Raw genomic sequence first — 25,080 nt, 5'->3', positions numbered from 1 at the left:
GAAAAATAAAGAAAGACAAACACGCCGTAACATGTAAATTACGAACAATAGACCTTACATTAAATAACGCATGTATTTTAGTTGTTTTACCTCTAGAAAAGGTCGTAATTCTATATTGGACTTTGAGTAGAGAAGTCTGTCGATGAGTTGTCTCTCCATTCCTGCGAAGTCATACTCTACCGTGGTTCCGACACCAATCTCAAAGGAATACTGACAGTTTGCTAGCAGGATTGGCATAATGTCGTGTTCATGATCGTAGCAAATAAGATGAGCCGCGTTCACATTCATAGGTTTAACAGAAGGGATGTTTAACCTATTACAAGAAAAATTAAAAGTTCTGATTGAAATAAAAATGTTTACCAGATCTATTCTATTTTTATTTCTTTAAAACTCAATCTTAATTAAAAATTTACGTACAGGTAGCTACGTTTTACTTCTTCCACATATATGGATTTTTAAGGAAATTGTGCGTCCAATTTATAATATAACAATTATTATGTACACTAAGGTTTATACGAAAACTATATAACAAAAACATAATCATGATTTATTCTATATTTATTACAAGTGAATTTCATAGACAATCAATACAGCAAAATCGTTTAGTTAAATGAATAACTCGAAAAGCCTCTAAACTGTTTAATTCTTCTATGTAATTTAACAGTTGTAATAAATGAAAAGCCTTGTAATGAAATGCAGTCAAAAAATTTCAATATGAATTACTGTAAATTGTACTACCTGTCCGATTTCTGACCATAATATTCTAGCATTTCATTCTGTTTCCGAAAGAGGTAATCTAGCATTGCGTATGAACACAAACCAGGACCGTCTGTTGTTGGCAGGAATATTGCAAGAGATGTGTCGTCGTTGATCTGTTCGTTACACAATTCTTCAGGGAGTGTATAACGTCCAGATTTAGTGAGACATCCTTAATACAAAGCGTAAAGAGCAAATGAAAAAGAGATTACATAATCGTTTAATTAAATGTCTGCAGCTTACATTTCTAAATAAACGTACGAGATCGAATGTAGTTTCTTAAACTATTTTTGAGGAATTGATTATTGCATAGTTCAGTTACTAAACATCATATTAAATAATAAGCATTTATAAAATTATAAGAAATAATCTACTGGGTCCACATTTGTAAACATAAAGCTTTCTCTAAAAGACGACGGTTTGGAAGAATACACTTCTAATATAATATTAACGTACCGTGTTGCAAAAATGTTCTTGTTGCATCCCATGCCATTGAAAAGGCATCAATCCATTTTTCAACACCGTGACATTCGGACAACTCTGTTATAAAAACAAAGTGTATAAACAGGTTGAGGCGTTAAACGACTTTATGCAAAGTGAAAACAAGATTGTTGCAAACTGTTCAACATATACTAAACAGTAAGCTTATTTTGAACGTTGAACGTTGAAAATTATATGCGCGTAAATAATTAAACAAACTAACATTGTTACCTCTTTAACGTATACATTCACGTAACGTCACTAATCGGGGTAAAGTATACATACCACACAAATTAACATTTTGAAAACTCACCTGTTTTGAAGTCTTTAACTGTTATTCTTTTTGCTTCTGCTTTATCAAGTTTTCGTTGGAATCTCCGTAACAGTGCACGTTGCAGTTGCATAATACTTGGCAGGTATCTCAGAGCTTGCAGAATGTAATCCTTGAAATATACATTATTCAATATCATTCGTTTTACACATCAAACAAATACTAATATCATATACAAAACAAAGCCAAGTAACCAAGAGCCTTATCACAGTCAAAACAAATGTCCCTTATCAGGCTGACTTTGCCGGAGTAAGAACATGATCTCCATAAGTTTCATTAACCTGGTACATTTTAGTCATGGCATGATGCAGATTTTAGTTTTCAATAATTAATGTAATCATGTCGCACCCACAATTTTAATCTAACAAAGAATCTGGAATAACGTGCTTATTCACCCTCTAGCCACATACTGAGTCTCATCAACCGTTGGAGTTGTTGCAAGACTCATTTTTAGTTTTCAGTTATTTCTGTAACCATGGAAACAACACGTGGACAAACAATAAAATAACTTGCATTTTCGAAAAATTTCCTTCCGTCGGTTTAATGATTTTCAGCAACCTTATTTAATTACTGTTAGTTATCGAAAGATCCTTTTATTCGGGCGTACTGACAAACGTACCAAGTCACAACACTGAACTAACGGCAATATTCTTTTTATGGCCCCTCGATCCACACGCCAACTTTCATAAACATAGCTTTAGTTCTTTTTGGTTTGTCATATGATTACGATATCAATTGTTTAACTAGTCGTGTTATAATAGCAACCGCAACTGTTATCGAAAAAACAAAAGTGAACTAACGTCCATATTTCCCATATGGCTCCCCATCCACAAAATGAGTTTTATCAACCTAGCTTAATTATTTTTTTTTATCGCAGGATCCAAACGTTTCGAAAAAAACGGACAAACATAAATGGCATATATGACATATACAAAATTTCTCATATTTCCCTAACATACCAAGTTTTTACAATATAGTTTATATAGATTTTGCCGCATCGTATATGAGTATTGTTTTTAATGAGTTCTGTAACCAAAGCTTCTGTTAACCTAGCATTCACAATTGTGTCTGACTAAAACAGATATAACATGCATATCACCATTTTGCAATTTATCCACATATTACAGTTTCATCAACCTAATTTAATTATATTTTTTTGGTTATTTTACTAGGTAAAGCTTCGGACGGGAAGATTGACCCATGAACCGGGTTCAAACATATAGTACCCTCTGGTTACACCAAAAGAAAAACATTTTAACATTTTTTTGTTCCAAAAGTAAGTTTTCGGAATGCCATACCTCGTTCAAGAAACGATGAAGAATACGTGGAGGTCGTTTTAATTCGCGCATTTTCGAGTCCAGTTCCTGAGACATATGCTCAATCGTTATTGGAACACGAAACCTCCACATCCGAGGTACTTCCAAAAGTTGCTCGAGATCTTGTGCATCTTGCCTATTTTCTGTCTCATATATCAAGCACAAAAGTGGATCAGCCCCTAAAATAATTAGAATTAAGTTGCAACTACAAAAGCAATTTTAGAGCAGTCGAAATAACGTGTTGTTTCGGTTTATATTATTAAAATGATTACGCTCTCCCAATTCAAAGCTTTTATTTAGAAAAAAACATGCACTACCACAAAACAGCAGCACTGTGATTAAAATATAATTTGAGCTAAAACTAACTGATAACATAATAACTCTCCGTAAATCAGTCAAAATTAACTATACACGGTAAAATGTCGAGCCCATTGTCAATAATGCTTGTAAAAATTCAACAACCTGCATCATGCAAATGTTTTCCTTTGACCTATAAAACGACTCTGACCTTTGCCCAAGAGTGACATACTTTCTTCACATGATGAGAATTCGTGGCAAATTTTTTTGAAATAGCATGATGAATTAAGTTGTAGTCCAAACATGTTATTTTTTGCCCAATTTCACTTTTGACCTTAAAATTTGACATTGACGTACGAGGTAGGGAGACAGATGTTACATGGGATACTATCATCATCTCGTGCTTTATAATTATTGTATTTTATTTTAATTGCATTACGAATGACACAGTCTTGCCATTTGTTTTACAAAAGTCGCCTTCTAAGAGTTACCTTGAACTTTGAGTTGGAGAGATTGATTTTACATGCGACACGCTGTCTCATTATGGTGGTCATTTGAGGTAATTTACTTTACAACTGCATGATTAGTGACAAAGTAAGAGTCCAGACAAGCTGTTTTAAATGCAATTAAATTTTGACCAATAAGTGCGACTTGAACTTTGAGGTTGTTCGACGGGTGTTAAATGCGCCAAACAATCACCATATGTTTGACATTTTTAAGTTATTGTAAAATTGAATGATTAATGACAAAGTTAGTGTAATCATTTTATGGTAAAATGTGACCTTTTACCTCTAAGTGTGACATTCAACTTAGAAGACGATTGTTAAATGCGTCATGTCGTCATTTGGAAGTGAACATAAATGGTACGTTATACTAAAAAGCACCATGTATGACCAAGTTACAGTCCTCACAAGCTCGGATGAGGTGTGTATTTTTTCCGAATTTTACTTTTGACCTTTAGGTTTAAACTTGACCTTTGAGGCAGGGAGACGGATGTTACATGCTACACTTAATTTTCTCATGATGGACATTTGGGGTAAGTTATTTCAAGTGCAAAATACATCATACAGTTATAGCCCAGACAAGCTGCTCCATAACCAAATTTGTCATTTTAAGTACAAGTGTGGGCTTAACCTGTGAGGTGCAGAGAGGGTCGCTACACGCGATACTCCGTCTCTTAAAGTTGGTCAATTCATGTAAGTTATTTTAATGTCGCATGTTCGATGACAAAGTTACAGTCCAGACATCATGTTTATGTCAAATTTCACCGTTTACCGCCTACTGTGACCTTGACCTTTCAGGAAAGAAGACGGGTGTAAGACGCGACACGTTTTCTCTTTATGGTGGTCTTATGTGGTAACATTATTTTTGAACTGAATGACAAATAACACAGTTACAATATGGACAAACTGTTTAGAACCAGAATTTAAACTTTTACCTCGAAGTATGACCTTGAGCTTTTAGTTCAAATGCGTATTTACTCGCGACGTCTTCTGATATTGGTTATATATGGTAAGTTGTTCATGAATTGCAAGAAAAATGACAAAATTACAGTCCGAACAAGCCACACGCACCAAATACACTCGACCATTATGATATTACAAGCTTTTCGTGCCGGACAAATAGAGCCAATATTAGATTAATCTTTAGCATCTATAAATTACACATGTTTTACTCTTACATTATAATCGTATTTTTTTTTAATTAATCTGTTAAAGTTTGGGTTTGTTTTACCTAAACGTTGATCATTTACGATTTCGTGGTTGAAACGCATCAGCCAATTTTCAGCTTGCTGAAAATTTGAAACATGGTTAAAAGACCTGAGCAAAATCAATCACTTCGTTTTAGCTGATATATTTACATTGCAAAACGATTGCCAGTAATATATGTATACATGCATTGATAGGCAATAGTCTTTTTATATAGTTACACTCAAAATTCCGCGCAACACGATCGTGGCAAAGCTATTTTCCCAGGCTTTTCTATCTTCTTTTGAGGAAAGTAGATGTACTTCCGCTGGAAATGCTTCACCTGCAATTTAATGTTTATTTTTTATTTTTTGATAACTTATCGATATTAGAAAAAATAAGAAAAGGCATATTGTAGAAAAGTGTTTGTAAATAAAATTTAAATTTATAAACAAACATATTTGAAAAAATAAAAATGTTCATAAGCATCTTCAAACCTTCTTTTTCTATTTTGTCAATCACAACATGCATCAGCAAAATGACATCATCAACACTTCGTCCAAGTGCTCGCTTAAGATCGCTGACATTCGCTTTGATGTGATTCATAATAAAGTCTGACACTTCGGTAGTGGCAATTTGCGGCTTTATTATTGCTTGAATCTATATGAAAGTAAAAAGTAAATAATAACAGGCAACAAAAACGTTGTACTGTTGAAGCTAGAGTTATTGCTTGAGTTGTCACTGAAATTCAGAAAGGTTATATTTAACGCAATTGAAGACGTTGCGAATATACACAGAAAAAGACGATATTAAAAATGGCACAAAACATTAAGGTTACAAACCATGAAGGCTTAAAAATAAACTAACCTGTCCTAGTAATATTTCACAGGTTAGTTTAAAGTTTTGTTTTGTAAACAGTTAAAGGATTGAATTAATATTGAATTATATTTTCAATAACTTTCAACCCGTATTTTTTTTTACCTGCTCAACTGGCCCCAGGTACATAGCCATGTGCAGCATTAGTCTGACAGCAGCACAGTAAGTGGGATTCAATTCTCTTTCTGGTTTCAAAACAACCCCGTCCATGGCCTTACCAAGAACATGGCCTCTTTTTGTAGTATCGACACTAGAATGAACACAAACAGCTATGTGTTGTTGTTTTTTAATTAGAATGCAATCGTTAAATTTGAAATGAATTTAATACGATCACACGTATAAGGTGTTCTCCGGCGAGTTTGTGCTTTACAGTAAGTGTATTGAAACAATATAGTGAGCGGTAACAGCGGACACAAACGTGTTAAAAACTATTTCAATAACTCACATATTGCTCGCAACGTTGCCTAGCAAAGGTTTGTATTGTTTCCCACCAACTTTTTCTCGACATTCAATGCAATATCCAACCGAATTCGGTTTCCCACACTGGGCATTTATAAAAGGAAAAATATATTAAAACAAATAATATAATAAAATAGCACGCATTGATATTCACTTGTATGGTTTAATTTTTTGCGTAAAATATTCTAGTTAATTTGATACAGATAGTTTTTCAGTCAACGACTGCATACAATTTAAGAATAGAGTTATGTCAATGGTAAAAATTGCGCAAAACTGTGAGAAATCCAAATTTAGTGCAGTAATAAAAACGATAAACAATTCGCACGTTTCAAATGTATTAAACACATTTCAAAATCGTACTTACATCACCAATGAAGTAAGGATGACCCTTTGGGCAACCTGATAAATTTAAACAATTATTGGATTAAACATCTTATACATGTATATCGTATGTGTTATAAAAATACATGTTTCTGTTTTGCCTCATGTTTTCCAAAATTGTAACCAAACATAACGCACGAGCGGTAAATTAAAACCAATATAATCAGACAAGTTTAAAAGTACACGCAAATAAGTATTTGCCAACTTTCCAACAATATAACTTTAATTATTCTATGCGATTATATACTATAAAACGCACAGTAGACAGCCGTGTTCTCATTTCCTTGTTCCCTAAGAACGGCACGATGTACATCTTCCAAATCATCTTGTGGCATGGTTGGCAACAACATAGTCTGTACAAAAAAGGTTGTTATAATAATTAAAGTAACATGAATACATGATTGCAAATATTTCGTTAAATAAAGCTTAACCATAAAAAAATCAGTGTTCCATATTGCAATAGCCAAAATTTCAACGCTAGATGTGGTATGGTAACATAGATTTAACAAGATAAAGATAAATTAGTTTTATTTTGTGTGCGACAATTTATTCTATGTTTATTTTCCGACACACATTTACAAGCGAACGCTTGACTTGCTTCGGGAAGCGTCGTCGGAAGAACGACGTATTAATGAGAAGTATGTCGTGCTCCCGAAGCTGCCCTAAGCCAATCTCGCATTGGCTAGGAATTCTTCGGATATCGTAGACGGAAATTGACATTGAATATATTGTGACACAAAAAATAAAACGTGCATTTTGAATCGCAATACATCTATGTTACCAGACCACATCTAGCATTAAACATATGGCTATTGCTATAAGGAATATAGATTTGTTATGTGTTAAAATTTTTTGTTCGAAATATTGTTCGAATTTTAGTGTTTAAGGCTTTTAACAAAAAAAGAAAAACTAATGTAATAGTTATCATATTAAGTATGTGTGGATGGCCGGGATTAAAAACAACCGAAGTTAAAACAATACTTTAATTCCAACCGTCCGTTACATATAAAAATTCCTATTTACCTGAATAGTTGGGTTTCCATTCATTAACGCTAAGTAAGGATCAAGAACGGAAGACCCGTATTGCAGCTTTGACATAACTATCTTAAAGTGAACCAAAAGGCACTGCAATCCCTGGTGAAGCATATCCGTTCCATGTCTCGGATTCAAGAATTGGGGATGAAGATCGTTGCTTAACAGTTTCTCCAAAAATTCCTATGCATATTTATTAATATAACATATATATATATATATATATATATATATATATATATATATATATATATATATATATATATATATATATATATATATATATATATATATATATATATATATATATATATATATATATATATATATATATTCTTATATAAAATGTTTATTTAACATGTCAAAATGAAACTTATTGTACAATATTTAGTTTTTAATTGTGGCTGTTCGTATACACATTTACAAGAATTTCATTTAGCAAGTGTTATGTACATTATGTATTTGTTTCAATAAAACGATAACATGTATAACACAACTTTTGATCACTTAAAATTAATTACAATATATAGTTTTTTATGCACAATAAGTGATTCGATTTTGTTTTTTAACTAAGGATTATAATTGACAAACCTTGTCTTGAGTAATGTCCGAGTTCATCAAAAATGTGGAAAGTCGCTTGATAGCCTTAAATAAATATATTCCAATATACACAAAAACGTTAAACAATAAATCCTAATTGAAATTATCTGTATTTAACAATTACTACGACATGTGCTTTTAAATGTTTTTTAATGTAAATAGTCTTGTTAATTCATTTATTTGTCTATGTAACATTTCGGTTACAAAATAAGATGAGTAGCATGTGTCATTAAGAAGCATTTTAAAACCAACAGGAAAAGATAACTATAACCACTGTACAGTTTGCCTCGTTTGTTTCAGATGACGGACATTGGAGCAGGTGATCTCTCTATGTACAGCCAGTTGTAGAACAGTTTCCATGCGTTCACCACACTTCTTTAGTTCCTGGAACGATAGTTACCATCTATGTTAGAGCTTTTTACACTATTTACATGTCAAATGAAAACAGTACCATTGGTGCATTAAGCTTGTATGCAAGATGTTTGCTTTTTAACTTGTTTCATACATATTCGCCAGTTAAGAGTATTTTGTCAGCGTTGAAAGCTTTTATACTTATATTGTTTTACTTGCAGTAGTAGTAATATTAAATATTTAAACAAAGCACAGTTAACAACAATGAACTCACTTCCAATTGGTTTTCTAGGACACTGATCTCCCCACCAAGAAGTATCTGTGTCAAAAGTTCTCTTACGCGTATGTACGATTGACCAGCAACTATGTATCGGTCAGAAACTTCAGCCTGAAACAAACGCATTCATACTAAACTCTGTAAGTCCTATCATACCATTTCTTTTGTCATACGCTTATATATATAATACTAGAAACTTTGGTAATGTTTCTATAAAAGTCTGTCTTGACGATCATTTATTCATATATCAGATGGAATCAAATGCGAAATCGTGTTTTCTTTGCAATGCAATAATCATGTATGAATTTTATGAACGTGTAAGATAATATGTTGTTCAGTCGCATGTTAGAGACACCTTCTAGGATATGACAACATGTAGTGGTGAATTTTGTAGCATTTATTACCGTACTAGAACTGAAAAGTCGTTAGTAACCTTACAAAAGTCTCGCTTAGTGTTAATATTTCTAAACTCGTTTAATAAACATTGTAATGAAATTACAGCTCTTCAAAGATCCAATATATTTAAGTTTTGTGACATATTTTACCTGATCCATCGTCCCATTCATAGCGATCCAGTTGAAGAGCGGCGATGAGGATCTCGCTAATTCGGAATACAGGTAAATGCCGTACTGTCTACACAGCAGTTTAACGATATATCCCCTTAAATGTAACATCATCAATGTGCATGCAACGAAACTACGTTTTGCAGCAAATTATGTCGATGCAGCAGCAATACTCATTTGACATTACTACATTGTCAACAAAATACGATTGAACTACACGTTTACTACTATTTAAATGGTGCCGAAGAACATTCAAGCTTAATGTATCTTCGCACGCCTTAGAATGACACAAAATGAAATATCTATGCAGATAATAATAGGGAATTATTTTTATTGTACATATACGGCTTTTATTTATTATCATTTATCAATTAAGATTTCTTACTTGGGACTTTCTGAACATGAATCGATGCAAAATGTCCTCGCAGCCGTAATTATTGACCAAATATACATAGGGATATCCTTTATATTGGTGCGACTATATTCAGCCATACATCGTGTTGCTGTTGCTAGACATGCTCTTGCAGTCGCTATTGCATACAATAGTTCAGTTTTTGAATTGTGATTGTTAAAAACGCCAGAGGCGTTTTGAAACAAACTGCAAACAAGTGTTGCCCTGGAATCGCCACTTCGTTCTATACACTGAACTTGTATGTCCTGCAATCATAGTGATATAAACATCCAGACTGCATTGGATAATATTCCATTAAATTCGTTACTTCTTTACTGTTAATGTACGTAAATATCATTATCACACATAGTGTTAAACGCTAGCAACCCATATGAAGGGTATTTGGTCTTGTTGCATATACTTTATGTTTGCACTGTATTTTATGTATGTCTCTAAGAGTTTTAAAGTCTAAACAATATATACGATTAACTTTCATATCAAGTACATAAATTATCAATTCGGTTAACATTGTAATTTCCTATATATATTATTCAAATAAATAAATGTTATACCTCCCAACACTGAACAATCAGGAGATACATATCTATCCGCTCTTGTACTCCAACGTCATCGTCTAGTTCAGCCTGATCAATATACTTACGAAGATACTCGGACACGCATTTCTCTTCACTAGAATTTGTAACATAGCACATACTAAATATGATGTCCGCACCAAGAAATGTGTAAAAGCCAACATAACCATACTTTTTAACGTAAGTTGAAAAAATATATACATCGAGAACTAAAAACATGCAACACCATACACAAATCATGCCAAATATAGTTATTAAACAAACCTTGCTTTCAAAATCAACTTTAAAAGGAACGATCTAAAGACTGGATTCGGATCCAAGCCAGTGTCGAAAAGATTTATGTTCTTTGTGAAAATTTTGCCAGACTTGGTCTTGCACGTGACATATCCGAGTAGTTTTTGAAGAACCTCAACTGACGTAGTGACACCGTGGGTAAAACACAACTGCGATACAATCTCCAAGAAAAATGTATTGCACCGTTTTTGATACTGCTGAAGTTTCTCGATGCTAATCCTGTAACCGAACAAACATACATTTGCGTTTCATTCTATTATTAGGGTTCGCTAACACTGTTCATACCTTACACCATAATGCAATATAAACAGAATTATGGTGTCCGCCGCGTAGTGATTTCTTGAAATATATAAATTGTTTATGGTTAGTAACTTACCGCATCTTTTCGTCGATGTCGGGTTCCCATTCTTTGTTCAATTCTTCTTTGCACACTGGACATCTGTATTCCTCTAACACTTTCATTTCTGTAAAACATTTCTGGCAAAGTATGTCCTTTGAATTGCAAGGGACGGTTATGGGTGACGACTGCAAAGCATCCTCACATCTACCACACTTGACGGTCGTGCTGAAATTTTGAGTTTCAAATGTTCCTTCGTAAAATAGACTCTGGGTAAATATTTACACTTTGGCAAACATATGATAGAATAACCATTACACTAACGTACTGTATTTGATGTTAATTCAGTGATACACCACAGCAAACCAATAAGTTTTGTTTACATACCCTATTATTTCTGTAAATGCTGTCTTGTTGCAGATTTTTAGGAACTTTTCCACTGCCTCGAATGAATCTTTTGTACTGAGATTAACATCGTCGCGAAGTAACTAACGTAAAATGACAAATAACTCAATACAATTTATGCACTTCATTACTTTAGAAACAATACATTACGAAGACATTTTGTTGGTTTCAGAAAATCCGCTCGATGTCGTAACTATACTTTTTTTTAAACTTAAGTAACACGCCAAAACTTTTTGTCACCTATGCTCGAGTTCAAATTTGTTGATCATTGGTGATGTTTAAAGTAAAATTTAATATATTGACAAATTTGGAAGTTTATCGCTACAGAAACCTTGAACATGTTATGCTAGTGCCACACAAATTGCTATGTTTTTGATCAAACAAGAAATGAATCGTCGCACTATTCGACGTGGAAAAAAGTTTCATTTGTACATTTTAAAGTCACGGTGATGACAGTCCGTAAACGTATAACATTTCGAGCGACCAGACACACTACCGAAAAACCGACAGACTTAACACAATGTGTACACTTTCATCGTGGGTATACATACAAATACATGTTGGTCTAGAATCATTCGTAAATACATTTGAAATTAAAATACAACCAACAAATATCCCATGTTTATTAAGCTGTTTTTTCTAGTATGTGCTTACACAAATTGGTAATCCATTTGGTAATACTTCAATTAAAATATGAAGTGCAGTGTTAAAAAATGATACTACCTGCCACAGTGGCATACAGTATTTGATTGTAATGCTTTTTTCCGATTCGTTGGCACACACGTTCTCAATGAATAGCTTCACGACTACGACACGGCTCCACTTGGATCTAAAGAAATATATCTAAATGACATGTTTTATAGGGTAAAGCACATACACATATCAATATGTAAATCAAATATTACTATACAAAAGTCTTTTATTTGAGCCAAGTGACCCATGAACATTTACGACAATGCATACAGCATGACTCTCAATAGAACAAGAGCTCTCCCAAGACAGCGCGCTCGACTATTTTTCCGCTTTCATAGTACAATGTACATTTTATGTCAATTACCCGACATAATGATCACAAAGTCAATTTTAAAGATTAATATCAGTAGTAATCGTATAGTATAAATAAACTTAAAACTGTGAAACTGGTTTTATTAAATTACAATCATAAATCAGGACATACAAATAAGCTAGATGTTCATATCAATTTATGTAGTTGAATTTTATTAAATGTGTAGACAGATCTGCTACCCGCACACAGATCTATTGCACAATACTTCCAGCCAAACTAACGTTAATGTGCGGAAACCATTTTTCTATTTTAAGTAAGACCTTGACAACTGGTCTGATATGCTAACACACTCTAGGTAACTACCTACAAACCAAATTAAAGCACAAAACGCCCATCCAAAATAAAATTATAGAGCGGGAACATTTTTATTTTAGCAACGGTGATCTGGATCTTGACGAAACTGGGCACAAAATGCAAGCCTATGCTAGGTTTGCTGTCAGAAAAAGATAGGAGTTGGTTCACGCACACGCTAAGCTGAGTGCACCAAATACAAAATGTTCAGTAAGGTACATATCTGCCAAATAACAGTTAGGATTTACGGGCCTTGTCAGTGACTTTAAATGATGATTCCAAACGACAAGTGTTAAGTATCAATTAAATAACTATAGTAGTAACAGAGATATATACTTGTTACATTCAATCTTTGAAATGAATTTAAACCTGCAAGCAATCCTTTCCTAGGTACAAAAGGGTGTATAATGAATAGTAAAACTTAATGGTGCTGGTCAGTGACTGTTTATAAATACCCTAGAAGACATTGATACATATAGCTTTTTCACGCAAAAAGTTAACCCGACTGGTCTATGTACGAAAGTTGCATAATTATGCTAAATTGCAGGTCAGAGGCTTTGGCCTTGGTCAGTCACCTTCCATAATGATTCTAACAACATGCGTTCTTGCACGCAAACCCTTACCGGACTTTCATAGCTACAATTTGGGGCATAATACGCAAATTGTTTACGGCTATAATATGTATATGTGACTGGTCATAAAGACCTCGAAAAAATATATAACGTTTTATTTCAATATCTGTAGCAAATATAGAGATTTTGACAAGTTGAATGCAAACTTTAACATAAATAAATAGGAGCATAGTTATGTTTCAAATGAATCTCTTAATAGAACAGTGACATGCAGATGTTGCATTTATACTTTAATCGAATTCATTAGTACTTCAAGGGGCAAAGTTATGCTTAATTGCATGTCAGAGTTATTGAAATAAGTCAGTTATTTTATTTAATGACCATAAACACAAATGTGAAATTCCAATGAATAACTGTTCTAGAAACACTGATGAGATGTTGCACGTTTACCTTAACCGAATTCCCAAGTACGAAAAGGTTTAATAACGCTGTTAATTTGCAGGTCAGAGTTATATAACTTGCTCAATGACCTCACACAATGACACTTAACACATGAGTGAAGTTTCAATGAAAAACCTTCTGAAGATCTTGAAAGTTTTATCTTAACTAGAAAAATACGCGGACGCCGGCATAAGACACTCCGGACAAAAACAAGCGTGTATTTATATACACACAACTTCTTGTTTGCTATTTCAGGCTAGTTCTTGTACATGAAATCACTTTTGCGTAACAACACTAGAACATGTACTGAAAAAAGGCATTAAATCATACTGATGGCGTTTAATCATTTTCCAGTTTGTATTCGGTCTTTAATATCGAAAAACATGTTTCATGTTTCATTCCCTTTATATTTACATGGGAATTATTCATTCGGTACAAAATGCCAAAGTACATATAACATATTCCCATTTAAGACTCCTCTTTACAGTACTTCTTTCATACAAGAAACAATTCACGAATTTAAATTTTATACTTTTCGAGATACTTTCGCACAAGACAAGAAAGTGGCGTAAAACAGATGGAGAGACAATGCTACAACACATATTTCCAATATCAGTGACATAAAAATTATTAAAAAATATTTTAAGTATTAAATTTCAGTCATTTCGGAGATGATCAGCCGACACAAAAGAAACCATATTTTCAATACAATATCATATCATGAGCTTACCTTGCACTTTTTATTGAACTATCGCTATGGATACCAACACGGGAATCGTTCATAGGGATAGCCAACATAGTTTCAACGACTGGTCGGTATTTATGTACTTTGCCTAGCCACTTTTGTCGCGTAGACTTGTCGTCTAGTTCTTGGGCGACAGGATTCAAGTCCTCAATGAGCAGACACAGCGTAGAAAATGTCTGAAAGAAGATGATATAAGATGAAAATTATATCTTTTATTCGACTACAAGTATGATACAAAATGTGGCTACAGTGAAATAGCATTCTTAAAATGTTAAGTTATAAACGTTTAGAACAAATGATCGAGAAAAAGCGTCATGAATATACTAACGTATTCGTGTTCTTTGAACATGAAATGATTCGGGTTCGACTCTTTCATTTGGCAGATTCTAACGCTACACTCGCGCCATACACTATTGATGCTTCTGAAGTAGGTTAGTCTCAATGCCAGTTCTTCAAACGCAAGTCGGGCACAAACGATTTGGTTATTAATGTCGAGAGGATGTCCAGTATCTTGGCAAATCTTGATCGTTTTCATCAGAACAGTTTCGCATACAATCTGTAAATATATTATAAAAAATATCGTCTAAACTTAAATTAAATGCATAATTTATTCAAATGTCGATCGTAGGGAGAATGCACTTGAGAATGTATCGTATTATAAATGAAATCGAAAGTACATTTAATTCGGCCTCCGTTTCAGCATGGTAAACAGTGTGTACAAAGTCATGGATATAATCCATAAGTATTTCTTGTTTTAATGAATCGTTTTCCTTGGAAGATCTATCGCCACCATAAACAAGGTCTTTCAAATCAGACAACAGTTGTCCCTCCGCTGCTGAGTTGAGCGTTGTTAAACAAAGGTCAATTCTGTTTGCATCTATGAAGAAAAAAAATAGAAATATATTTTAATGAAAAGTATATTCGAAAACAACATGCAAATTAACCCACGGAACATATCATCTGACAATCATCGAAAGAGTTCAACTCATTTTTTTAAAATATCTACCGTCTTCAGTGTCCGATACATGATTCCTGTATACTTCGTCCACCATATGTATTATCACCCATGAGAACGGTAGACGAAGCTTGAATTCATGACCTTCGTAGCCGGTAGAAGCAACAAGCATTTCTTCTAAGCATTCAGTGCTATTTGGCGAGTGGCAGTCATAATACTAAAAACATACACTCGTCCATATGCAATTTACTGTGATCAATTTATATACTTCGTTTATCCCCAGATAGTACAAATTAACCAACTACTATTACCCACGACCATTTGGCATGTAGTTCTTATATAACATCGTAGTTTTATATTGTTGATTATAACACAAATCTTCAGAATATATATTTCCTTATTCTACCTTGCACTAAGACTAGCATTCAGTATTTTTAGATAATGTGAATTCTGGTAAAATGTATCCATGCATACGTATTCTTAAATATCAATATTTCATAAAGTTGTTTCGATATTTCAGTAGGCTGTGTGAAATACATTAGTATATGTCCTACAATATGCGTTTCCAAGCACCATGCTTTGGACAACAATTTTTGTAATATGAAACTTGAAAGAACACCGCACGATTCGTAAAGGAAGCTTCTACAAACATCGTACCTTAAGCGGAAGGGCGTGCGTTCGATGCAAACATTTCAACCAGAAACAACTTTTCCATTGCTCATTACACATAATCAAATCCATATTGCTGTTTGTGTCAAGGAATGAAATTATACCAGCTAACACCGGAGTCACCTTTGATACAATCGTATTGAAACAAGACCTCCTGCAAAAAAAATGTAAAGCCCTTGAAAACTTTTATATTGTTGAAAGTGGCATGATATTCTTGTGTGTACATTTTCCATAATGAACAATCAAAGCTCTTTACACTAGTTCTAGCAAAATAGAAAGCAGACCTAAACGTCCCATGTTTGTTGATGTTTTCCGACGCAGCAGCATGCCGCTCCAGCCACTGTTGAGGAATATATCCGGATTCATATTCCTTCTCTCTAAACAGTTTTGAAATCAATGAAATGATACCAGTTGTAAACGACTCTGTCCCTGTAAATTAAAATTTTCGAAATAACGAAAAATAACCAGTAAATAGAAGTAGCAGACTTTTCCTATGGTGTCAATATTTTATTTGATGATTCGTTAACATTTGTTAAAAAAGATCCCTTGCCTAAAATTAATAACATAGGGAACAATAACTTTTATTCTTGTAATAATTCATGAGGTTCTTTATTTATATTGTTAATAGGCGTGTTCCTACATGCGACTTTTAATTCAAAACGCAAAGCGGGATAAAATCACGGGTTGTTTTAAAACAAAAACAGACATTAAATAACAATATTAAAAATCAATGACACCCGTGCAGCCCTCATTGTCCACTCTAAACAATTGTGTGATCATAAAAACACATCTACATAGCTATAGGCATATTTATATATGATGACAATAAACGGCTTGAATGAAGATCTGTCTTCAATAAAATCATAACAGTGTAACCACAAATTGCTAATATATGACACACGTTACCTGGGTTGTCTTTGTCCGTAAACAATAATCCGAGAACTATCTCAACTCTCTTGGTTTCGCGTTGTTCTGCTTTAGAAATGTCTTTTACCATCGAAAGTGCATGTGGTACACAACTTCGGACAATGCCGGTAAGATAAACAATTTGATTTGTGTCACAGTCCGATCGGGTTTGTGTAAGACAATCCCTGTCTGTGTCAGGAGTTTCTGCTTTACTAACCAAAGACTTGTTGCTTTTATGTGTATTTGTGTCCGTTGGTTCGCTTTCAATATCTGTATCCTGCTCCATCGGATCAATGCATTTTTGAACATTTGCGTCTTCGCTAACCACTCTTTTAGCAGAAAAAAGCATATCGAACTATACTGTATAAATGGCCAAAATTACTGAGGACTGATAATACGGTTGTTTGCATATGTATCATATATATGATTTCCTCAAATACAAAAGTCGTTGTAGGCAGAAAAAAAGACGTATCACCGACGTCTCTATAATTAGTATTAATAACTGCTTTGAAATGTTGGAATTTATTGTATTACCACTTCAACTTTATATGTTTATGTCTAAAGCATTCCCTAAAAGATTATGAGCGACATGATAATGAGCTAACATGAACTTCACACTATTGTCTACGTATTTTTGATGTATACACATTGAATGTTGTTTTTTGTGGGGGGTTTTTACCTTGAATGTTGATGTACTTGGACACTGGAAAATATTTCGCTAACTTTCTTGTCTTTGAAAACGGTCCAGTCCGGGAGCTGTACATCTTCAGCAAACAGTTCATCAATGTGCGCCGAATGCCAGTCTCCACACTGCAAATTTCAAGTACAGCCAGCTGCATCCATTTGTTTACATGATTCAAACCTTTTGCAATACTTACTCTTTAATACGTAATATTTTGTAAACAAAAAAGCTACTTTGCGGGTGCAAACCGAGTTTACCTATGTATAACCCTTATAATACACATACTACATTAGCAATAACTTTCAAATGAAACTACGATCGCTGCATAAAAGGATTCAACTTATTTGTTACCACAGATTCAATGGGTTTTTTATTATTTGGAAATCAGAATGACTGTTGCAAAATATCCATATCATTTATAGCTGCATGTATAAAAAAAACTCAAAAAGCATATCGATAAACGTATTAATTTTGTTTTTTGTATTCATCAAATAGGTTAAATAGTTCATTATAAGATCACACGTTTACCTGAAAGTCGAAGAAACATCCCCCAGGTTTCCTCGGGAGTTGCACAATGAAGACAATGAAAACTTGTTTGGCGCGTTCTTGATTAATTTTCACAACCACGTCCATTACGCAATACCTGGCGCATGCAATTAATTTGGAGTTGACATCGCCGGAATCGCACTGGATAACGAGCAAGCTAGCAGTTCCCGACGTCGATGTAAGATGCTGTCTAATCGTGATAAAAACAGAACATGTTTACCTTAAAGTTATTTATGCGGTATAAATAGTTGAGGCGTGTTCAATTCATTTCAAAGTTGTTGAGTATAATCAAAACGTTTTGTAAGTCATACATACTTGACGCGATTACTAAATTGCTGCTCAGTGTCGAAAGCAGATAAAGACAGAAGTTCAACTTTATGCAGGCAAGGTACTCCTTCCAAAATTACTTTATCGAAATTGTTTGGCAACATCTTCGAATGACATGTAATCTGTAAGCATAATACATTAAGCTACAAAAACACGATATATAAAAAATAGTATTTTGACATATTTGTATACATGTACTGATATAATGTCATTTCTTTAACCGTATTTCATGTTCGACATTCGTGTACGACAAAAGGAAATACAATATACCTGAGCAAACAATTCCTTGCACTTAAGTGTCTCCATCTGGTAAGACAGGTAATGCAAAAAACTATTGTGTGCCTGCCTTTTGTTATAGCATCTTGCCATCCTGTCTCTTTCTGCTTTATCAAGCAGGTTGCCAGAAACAAAGGACTCGGGCGTTGCACACCATATCAGCAATTGCTTTCCTTCTTCAAGCACCTTTAACATTTAACAGGAACTACTTAGAATAAAAATTGATAAAGACTCGAAAATCTCAACGATATGCGTATTAATAATTTAAATTTACATAACAAACATTTATCTGTACATTAAAACACTCACATCTTGGTCTGATATATTGTATTCCGCGTTTCTTTTAAACACATGTAATGTTATTGAAGCACACGTGTCTTCGTGAAATCCAATGAAAACGTCTCCAACTTGCCGTTGTTTTTTTCTAAAATACAAGTTCCTTTTCATTTAGAAGCTAGATAACAAGGTTTATAGGGTCAGTAACTTTAGTTACAATAAATTCTTTTATTATCTTATTACGAATTTCTTTATCATTGTCGAATTACACAATTAACTTTTTTATTATTACAATATTATTATTTACCCTCGTGTATTCGGGACTTCATGTGAGGCGAATTGTTTGGCCCAGTCATGTAATTCCGTTGCCAGTTTCATCTGTCTTCCATTCAAAATCGTGTGAACTGTTAAGAAATGTTTCTCAAGTCGGTTGATCAGCGGGATCGGAAATTTGTTATAGACCGTTTGCTTCTCAGCAACAACGATTAACCTGAAAGACATATAAACAGTAAAACCAAAAACGACTCAAAACTCCGACCAGAGAATGATAAAATAGGATTTAAATACAAAATTCTCTCTGTATGAATTTATATACTTTTTGATTATGTCTTAAAGGGCTATAATATAATAAAGAGTCGATCATCGGTTAATAATAGCATTGGTTTGTTACACAATAAAATTATGGACGTATGTAATTTGCCTTACGGTTTGAAGTATCAGTACACGCATTTTAATTAAATCAAGTAAAACGTTATAAAAAAGTTGTCAAGCATACCTGAACTTTTTGTGAACAGGGCATTTCACCCTATGTGTTCCAAGACCAAGGTCTACATAATCTATTCCCCCGAAGTGCACGTAGTATTGATTCAATGCGTCATAGAGACTTTCGTACAGGTTCTCCAAATTTAGCAGCACAACAGTATTTCCAGTTTCCATGTTAACCTTAATCCTGTGTATGTTACGACAGACCTACATTGTAAAAGCAAATGCGTAACACAACAATAGACATGCATACGTGAGGAGCGTCATGAGGGAAACATTAAAATTACCTCTAGCGACGTGGTTTTGTAGTTTTCAGCTACCATTTGAACGAACGTATACAGCCACCCATCACTAACATATATCTTGCGGTTAAATTAATGTCAGCACTGGGGTTAACAAAAAGCCGGTTCGCGAAAACAATAATATTGCGTAAACGAAGTTACAAAATAGCAGAAGGTGTTTTCATATGCTATTTTTCTTAATATCGACCTGTTTGAATCGATGACTGGTTGATAATGGCAGTAAGTCACCTGATTGTGAATTTCAGTAAATTTTATTAAACGAACGACCGACCACGTTATAGAATTTAATAGATAAAAAATAGAACAAACTGTTATAGCATTGACATTCTCTTATAAATATCACACTCCATAGAGGGTTATAAAAGTAGTCGAACCTGAAATGGTAATAAAAGCCAAGCTTTACTTAAGTTTTAAAAACAACACGAGGATCAGCTTTTTTCGTACTCTTCAATACGACTGAACGTGTGTGTACAGCATATTTATGCGTTTTATGTTTTCAAGATGAAGTGTGCTCAATTGAATGTTTTACACCTTGTTTGTTAAAATCAGTAATATTAAATATACTATCGATATGAAACTTTATGAACAACAAATAATTGAATAATATATTGTTGATACAAAAGGTTATTTGATATTGATAGCCACACACTCGATTAATTTGTAACGAACTTCGATATTAATTATGCAGTAGGGACACATTTGCACTGTATTAGCATCGTTACGAAGAATCGTCAACGTGTTATGAATTCGGGTCGTATTACTTTATTGATGATAACATACGAATTAATTTATATAAACTATGCTTTAAATCAGTATGGACATAAATATTGATACTTGAATTTGATTATGTTGTATAAAAACAACGTATTATTTTTTATAACTGGGTCAACAATTCGCAAACGCATCAGGTACAATTTGAGTTTTATAATTGGCGAATTCAGGTGTCTGTTGGTCGATATTAGCTGCACGCTATGTATACGTTACCCGTGACGTTAGATTTTGTCTCAAAACCAAATATCAACAAGTGGTCACATAAGTTATGTTAATAAACAAATGCTACCCATTTCAAGAACCATGTCTGTATATCATGAGGCTTTAGATTTAATATTTCGTACAGACAAAGCAACAATTCATTTTTTATAAACTAGAACATAACTGAAATGTGTTCGATATTTTATTGCAAAAAATTATGATTAACATCAGAAGGTGCATATTCTCTATTCAATTTTTATAATTATTCAAAATATAAATTGTAACACATTAAACCTATAACTAAATATAGAACTTTTTATTTAAGAAACATGTAGTTATTCAACCGCATTGAATGGTGTACATTGATAGGCCCGTCAAATAATGTTGTCATGATGCGGATAGCGTAATTTTCTAGTAAAGGACTACTGAAATATTGCACGCCGGTGAGAGTGATGTGGCTAACGACAACGACAGTACTCTTAGAAGGTTGTTTTGTTTGATGTAGTACCTTTATCGTGTAAAACTTGCTGACGGAAACAACAATTGCTCTCATGTAAATGTTTCAAGAGTTTCGTTAATGCTTTATTTAATATGTTTCATTTACGAAATGAAAAAGAAGCAGGAAAATTCGGAAACATGATAGGTGCCGAGATTGAGAAAGTTTATCCGGTTAGCTCACCGGATAAACTTTCACAATCTCGCCACCAGCCGGGTATTCTGTATGTATACCTAACTGTGTCGAGGTTTTGTCTCCTGATGTTGCATCTTGAGTAAAAATCATTCTATATCCACGTACAAAATTGATACTGTTTAGCTGTAGTTACCTGTGTGTATTCTTGGTCACTTCTGAAACTGCTCCCAAATATTATGACAGGCCGCGGTCCACTGGTCTTTGAAAAGAGTTGTTGTTGGATGATCGAAAATGCTCCATAGTTGTCTGTCAGCAGCAGCAAGTATCGACTCTCTCTGTTAAAACACACACGCACGAACATATAAAAAAATTATATATCTTGTTAATACCAGTAATACCTTTTAATTATATTTATTTAACCATAAGTACGTTACTGTGTGTCTGTGTGAATGGTATTTAAATATATAATTGTATTAACGAAAACACAATGTACTTATTGAAAGTGAGTTTTTTAAGAATAAACAAGTTTAAATCTCTGTAATAAATACGATAGTTAAACAGGATATATGACCATAAATTGAGTGTCATACACATAGCATAATGTATTGTCGTATTTCTTATTTTACAAGTTATGTCGTTTTTTCGTAAAGGAAGGACAACTAATTTACAAAATGTCAGGTATGTGTTAAATTTATAATATTTAAAAAAAAGTATTGAACATTTTGGACATGGTTAAATATGCCGCAAGGTCTATTGCATATGATTATGATTTTATGAAAATAATATGAACATTATCATCATAAAGGTAAGAGGAACGTTTTTGCACCAAAATTTGCGTTCGTTTTTGCCTAGTTTGTTTGTTCCTCATTATTCATTTCATTTGTAAAGTCACATAACTTAAAACTTACGTTTTCAATTTGACGGAATCGAACAGACACGCTTCTATTAATCCTTGTGGGCTACAATCAGGATCACTCACTTTTGGCTACAAGACATACGCAAACAACATCACGTTTCAAACAAACAAGAAAAACTTCATAGAAAAAGCTAAAAGACATAATGTTAGCAGTCAACTTATATGAATTACTTCTAGAATTAAAAATGAACAATTGATAAAATCCATTAGATTCTATACTTCAACATACGTCGAAGAAAATAAACAAACGTACCAACATCGGAAACTTTTTGTTAAATAACGATGCGGTGACTCATACTTACAGGACCACTGCAATGCATCACAGGACGAAGGTGGTGTTTGAAGTATTTTTCTGGGTTAACCAACTCTAGTCCGCCGAAATTTCTTTTGATTGCGTGCAACAATTCAAACCATGTCAGCGGTTGTTTCGATTTATCCACGAACGAGTAAATCATCTTTAACAGACTAAAAACGAATATGTAAGAATAAATATGTTAGGTTATAAAGTAGTATAGTGTATTGTGTGTAGAATTGTGATACATATTTTAATATCAGGTATGTAAAAATTAAACCGGTTGAAGTAGTGTTTTTCCCAGGCCGTTTTAGCGTGGCGCTGCGCCATGCCCTTTTTTGGTAGCGCCACGCTGCCCCTTTCAAAGTCATTTAGCGCAACGCTGCCCTTTTCAAAGGCAGCCGCCCTGCCCTTTCATGACATGAGCAACCGCTGTTTTCCTCGCCCTTATTGATAACATATTAATAGCCCTTTGTCCAAACTACTTTGCCGACTAGTATCAGAGTATGGCCCCAAGGCCGCAAAGATTCGCTCGGTTATGAATGAGTCATGCGTGAATAACCCCGTGTCAATATTTATCAATAATTCCAGTGGCTTATACCAAGCACACTTGGTCGGTAATGTGTACTCGTCCACGATAAAATCGTGGACAGTTACTTCGGAGACTTCTATTGAAAACCTAGATTTTTCACGTGGAAAATGTGCATTTCATGCATAACCAGGTTTAAACCCCCAATGCTTTGCATTGACCGTTCCAAGGCGGTGACCCCAGCTTTATTCATATTTTGTGTTTATGTTGGTTTGTATTGTGCTGTATTGTGCTGTTTTGTACTGTTTGGGCAATCGGTCACTTGCCTTAAATAAAGGACCAACTAATTGTTTTTAATGAAAATTCAATACTGCTCCAGCAGCTGGAGTTTCACCTCTTTATATTATAATACAGTAATATCAAAACAACAAAACATTTATTTTAGATTTAGATAATTAATTATTGACAGAATTACTGTAACGTTTTCTAATTAAACAAAATGCGAACCGCGTATAAGGCGGACATATTATATGAGTTTACGTTTCTATGCGCACCTGTCGCTTATCATTTTAACAAGATGGCGGACAATACAGCAAATAAATTGTGACTCTCGGCAAAAATAGCAAATTACGATCGAATTAACGATGGAGATCACACATTTAGAAGGGATTAATGAAATGCATGAGATAACGAACGATGCATTAAACAACAACATATTTATTAGTAATCTGTTCAGTTGATGTATGTCACGGAAACGAGTGTTTGCAAATTGTTAGCGTTCAGTTTAACATTTTACTGGCAAAACTTCTGACAAGATTATCGTTAGAAAATGGGATAAGACAAACATGGTTTCATTTATATATTAGATGATCTGTGTATAATCAGATTCATATGCATATATTGCTTTATTATGTTTGTCATTCTATACAGTTTACTGCAACAGCATGCAACTTAAATGGAGACATGGCATGGTAAATGCATTAATATTAATTAAAGTAAGTTAAATACACCAATGACCATTAAATGTGCTTGTTATGTTTATATTTTTATGTGTATATGTTTCTCTCAAAACCACTTATTCACGGAACGTTTTTGCCCTTTTTTACCTAAACTGCGCGTTAAAATGCCCTTTTTCAAAGTAATGCGCCATGCCCCTTTTCCCTCCTGGGAAAAACAATATTGAAGACATTGGAAGAATTATACCTGTAAAAGTCTCGCAAACCATAAAATTCGCGCTTCTGCGATGATGCCTCTCTAAAAACATCCAGATATGCCTGCGAAAGTGGTTTGATCAAAGGCTCAATAAAAGCCCGAATATCCTTATTCATTTGGCATATTCCTCTAAAAATGATAAAGATGTATTAACATTATTAACATATTCACAACTGCACAAAATTTAAAATGTGTCAATCTAACCATCATTCAAACAAATCGATTATATTCCAATCATTTCAGTAATAACCTTGCAGTGTTTTGAAGTTCTTCAATATCAGGCAC

General features: G+C 33.7%; 3 protein-coding genes across 3 annotated transcripts in view; all 3 read right to left on the bottom strand.

Moving 5' to 3' along the window:
- Positions 1–54: 54 nt before the first annotated feature.
- Positions 55–6,690, bottom strand: LOC127849700 (E3 ubiquitin-protein ligase RNF213-like). Its single transcript, XM_052382446.1, has 10 exons — positions 6,686–6,690; positions 5,850–5,994; positions 5,366–5,528; positions 5,111–5,211; positions 4,915–4,972; positions 2,866–3,062; positions 1,550–1,679; positions 1,213–1,296; positions 739–928; positions 55–313 (listed from the first exon to the last, which is right to left on the bottom strand). The coding sequence occupies exons 1-10, from the start codon at positions 6,688–6,690 to the stop codon at positions 55–57; spliced, it is 1,332 nt and encodes a 443-aa protein (XP_052238406.1).
- Positions 6,691–6,823: 133 nt separating this feature from the next.
- On the bottom strand, positions 6,824–16,592 carry LOC127849699 (uncharacterized). The gene is made up of 12 exons (XM_052382445.1): positions 16,451–16,592; positions 16,155–16,320; positions 15,549–15,714; positions 15,220–15,419; positions 14,871–15,098; positions 14,528–14,718; positions 12,151–12,256; positions 11,410–11,510; positions 11,062–11,250; positions 10,371–10,488; positions 8,842–8,955; positions 6,824–6,937 (listed from the first exon to the last, which is right to left on the bottom strand). Exons 2-12 carry the CDS (start codon positions 16,236–16,238, stop codon positions 6,824–6,826), a joined length of 1,611 nt encoding a protein of 536 aa, XP_052238405.1. The 5' UTR covers positions 16,239–16,320; positions 16,451–16,592.
- Positions 16,593–18,605: 2,013 nt separating this feature from the next.
- The window catches only part of LOC127849698 (E3 ubiquitin-protein ligase rnf213-alpha-like), a 14,035-nt gene continuing 7,560 nt past the window's right edge, over positions 18,606–25,080 (bottom strand). Inside the window, exons 16-25 of the mRNA XM_052382444.1 lie at positions 25,046–25,080; positions 24,787–24,924; positions 23,065–23,227; positions 22,755–22,831; positions 22,040–22,181; positions 19,955–20,148; positions 19,487–19,669; positions 19,213–19,327; positions 18,898–19,089; positions 18,606–18,749 (exon numbers count right to left, since the gene is read on the bottom strand). The exon at positions 25,046–25,080 is cut by the window's right edge and continues 75 nt beyond it. Coding sequence (XP_052238404.1) covers positions 18,606–18,749; positions 18,898–19,089; positions 19,213–19,327; positions 19,487–19,669; positions 19,955–20,148; positions 22,040–22,181; positions 22,755–22,831; positions 23,065–23,227; positions 24,787–24,924; positions 25,046–25,080 — 1,383 coding nt within the window. The remainder of the gene's footprint in view (positions 18,750–18,897; positions 19,090–19,212; positions 19,328–19,486; positions 19,670–19,954; positions 20,149–22,039; positions 22,182–22,754; positions 22,832–23,064; positions 23,228–24,786; positions 24,925–25,045) is intronic.

This window comes from Dreissena polymorpha, chromosome 11 (assembly GCF_020536995.1).
Source record: "Dreissena polymorpha isolate Duluth1 chromosome 11, UMN_Dpol_1.0, whole genome shotgun sequence".
Lineage (NCBI taxonomy): Eukaryota > Metazoa > Mollusca > Bivalvia > Myida > Dreissenidae > Dreissena > Dreissena polymorpha.
Note: the sequence above shows the minus strand (reverse complement) of the source record. Positions and strands in the feature narration are given on the sequence as shown.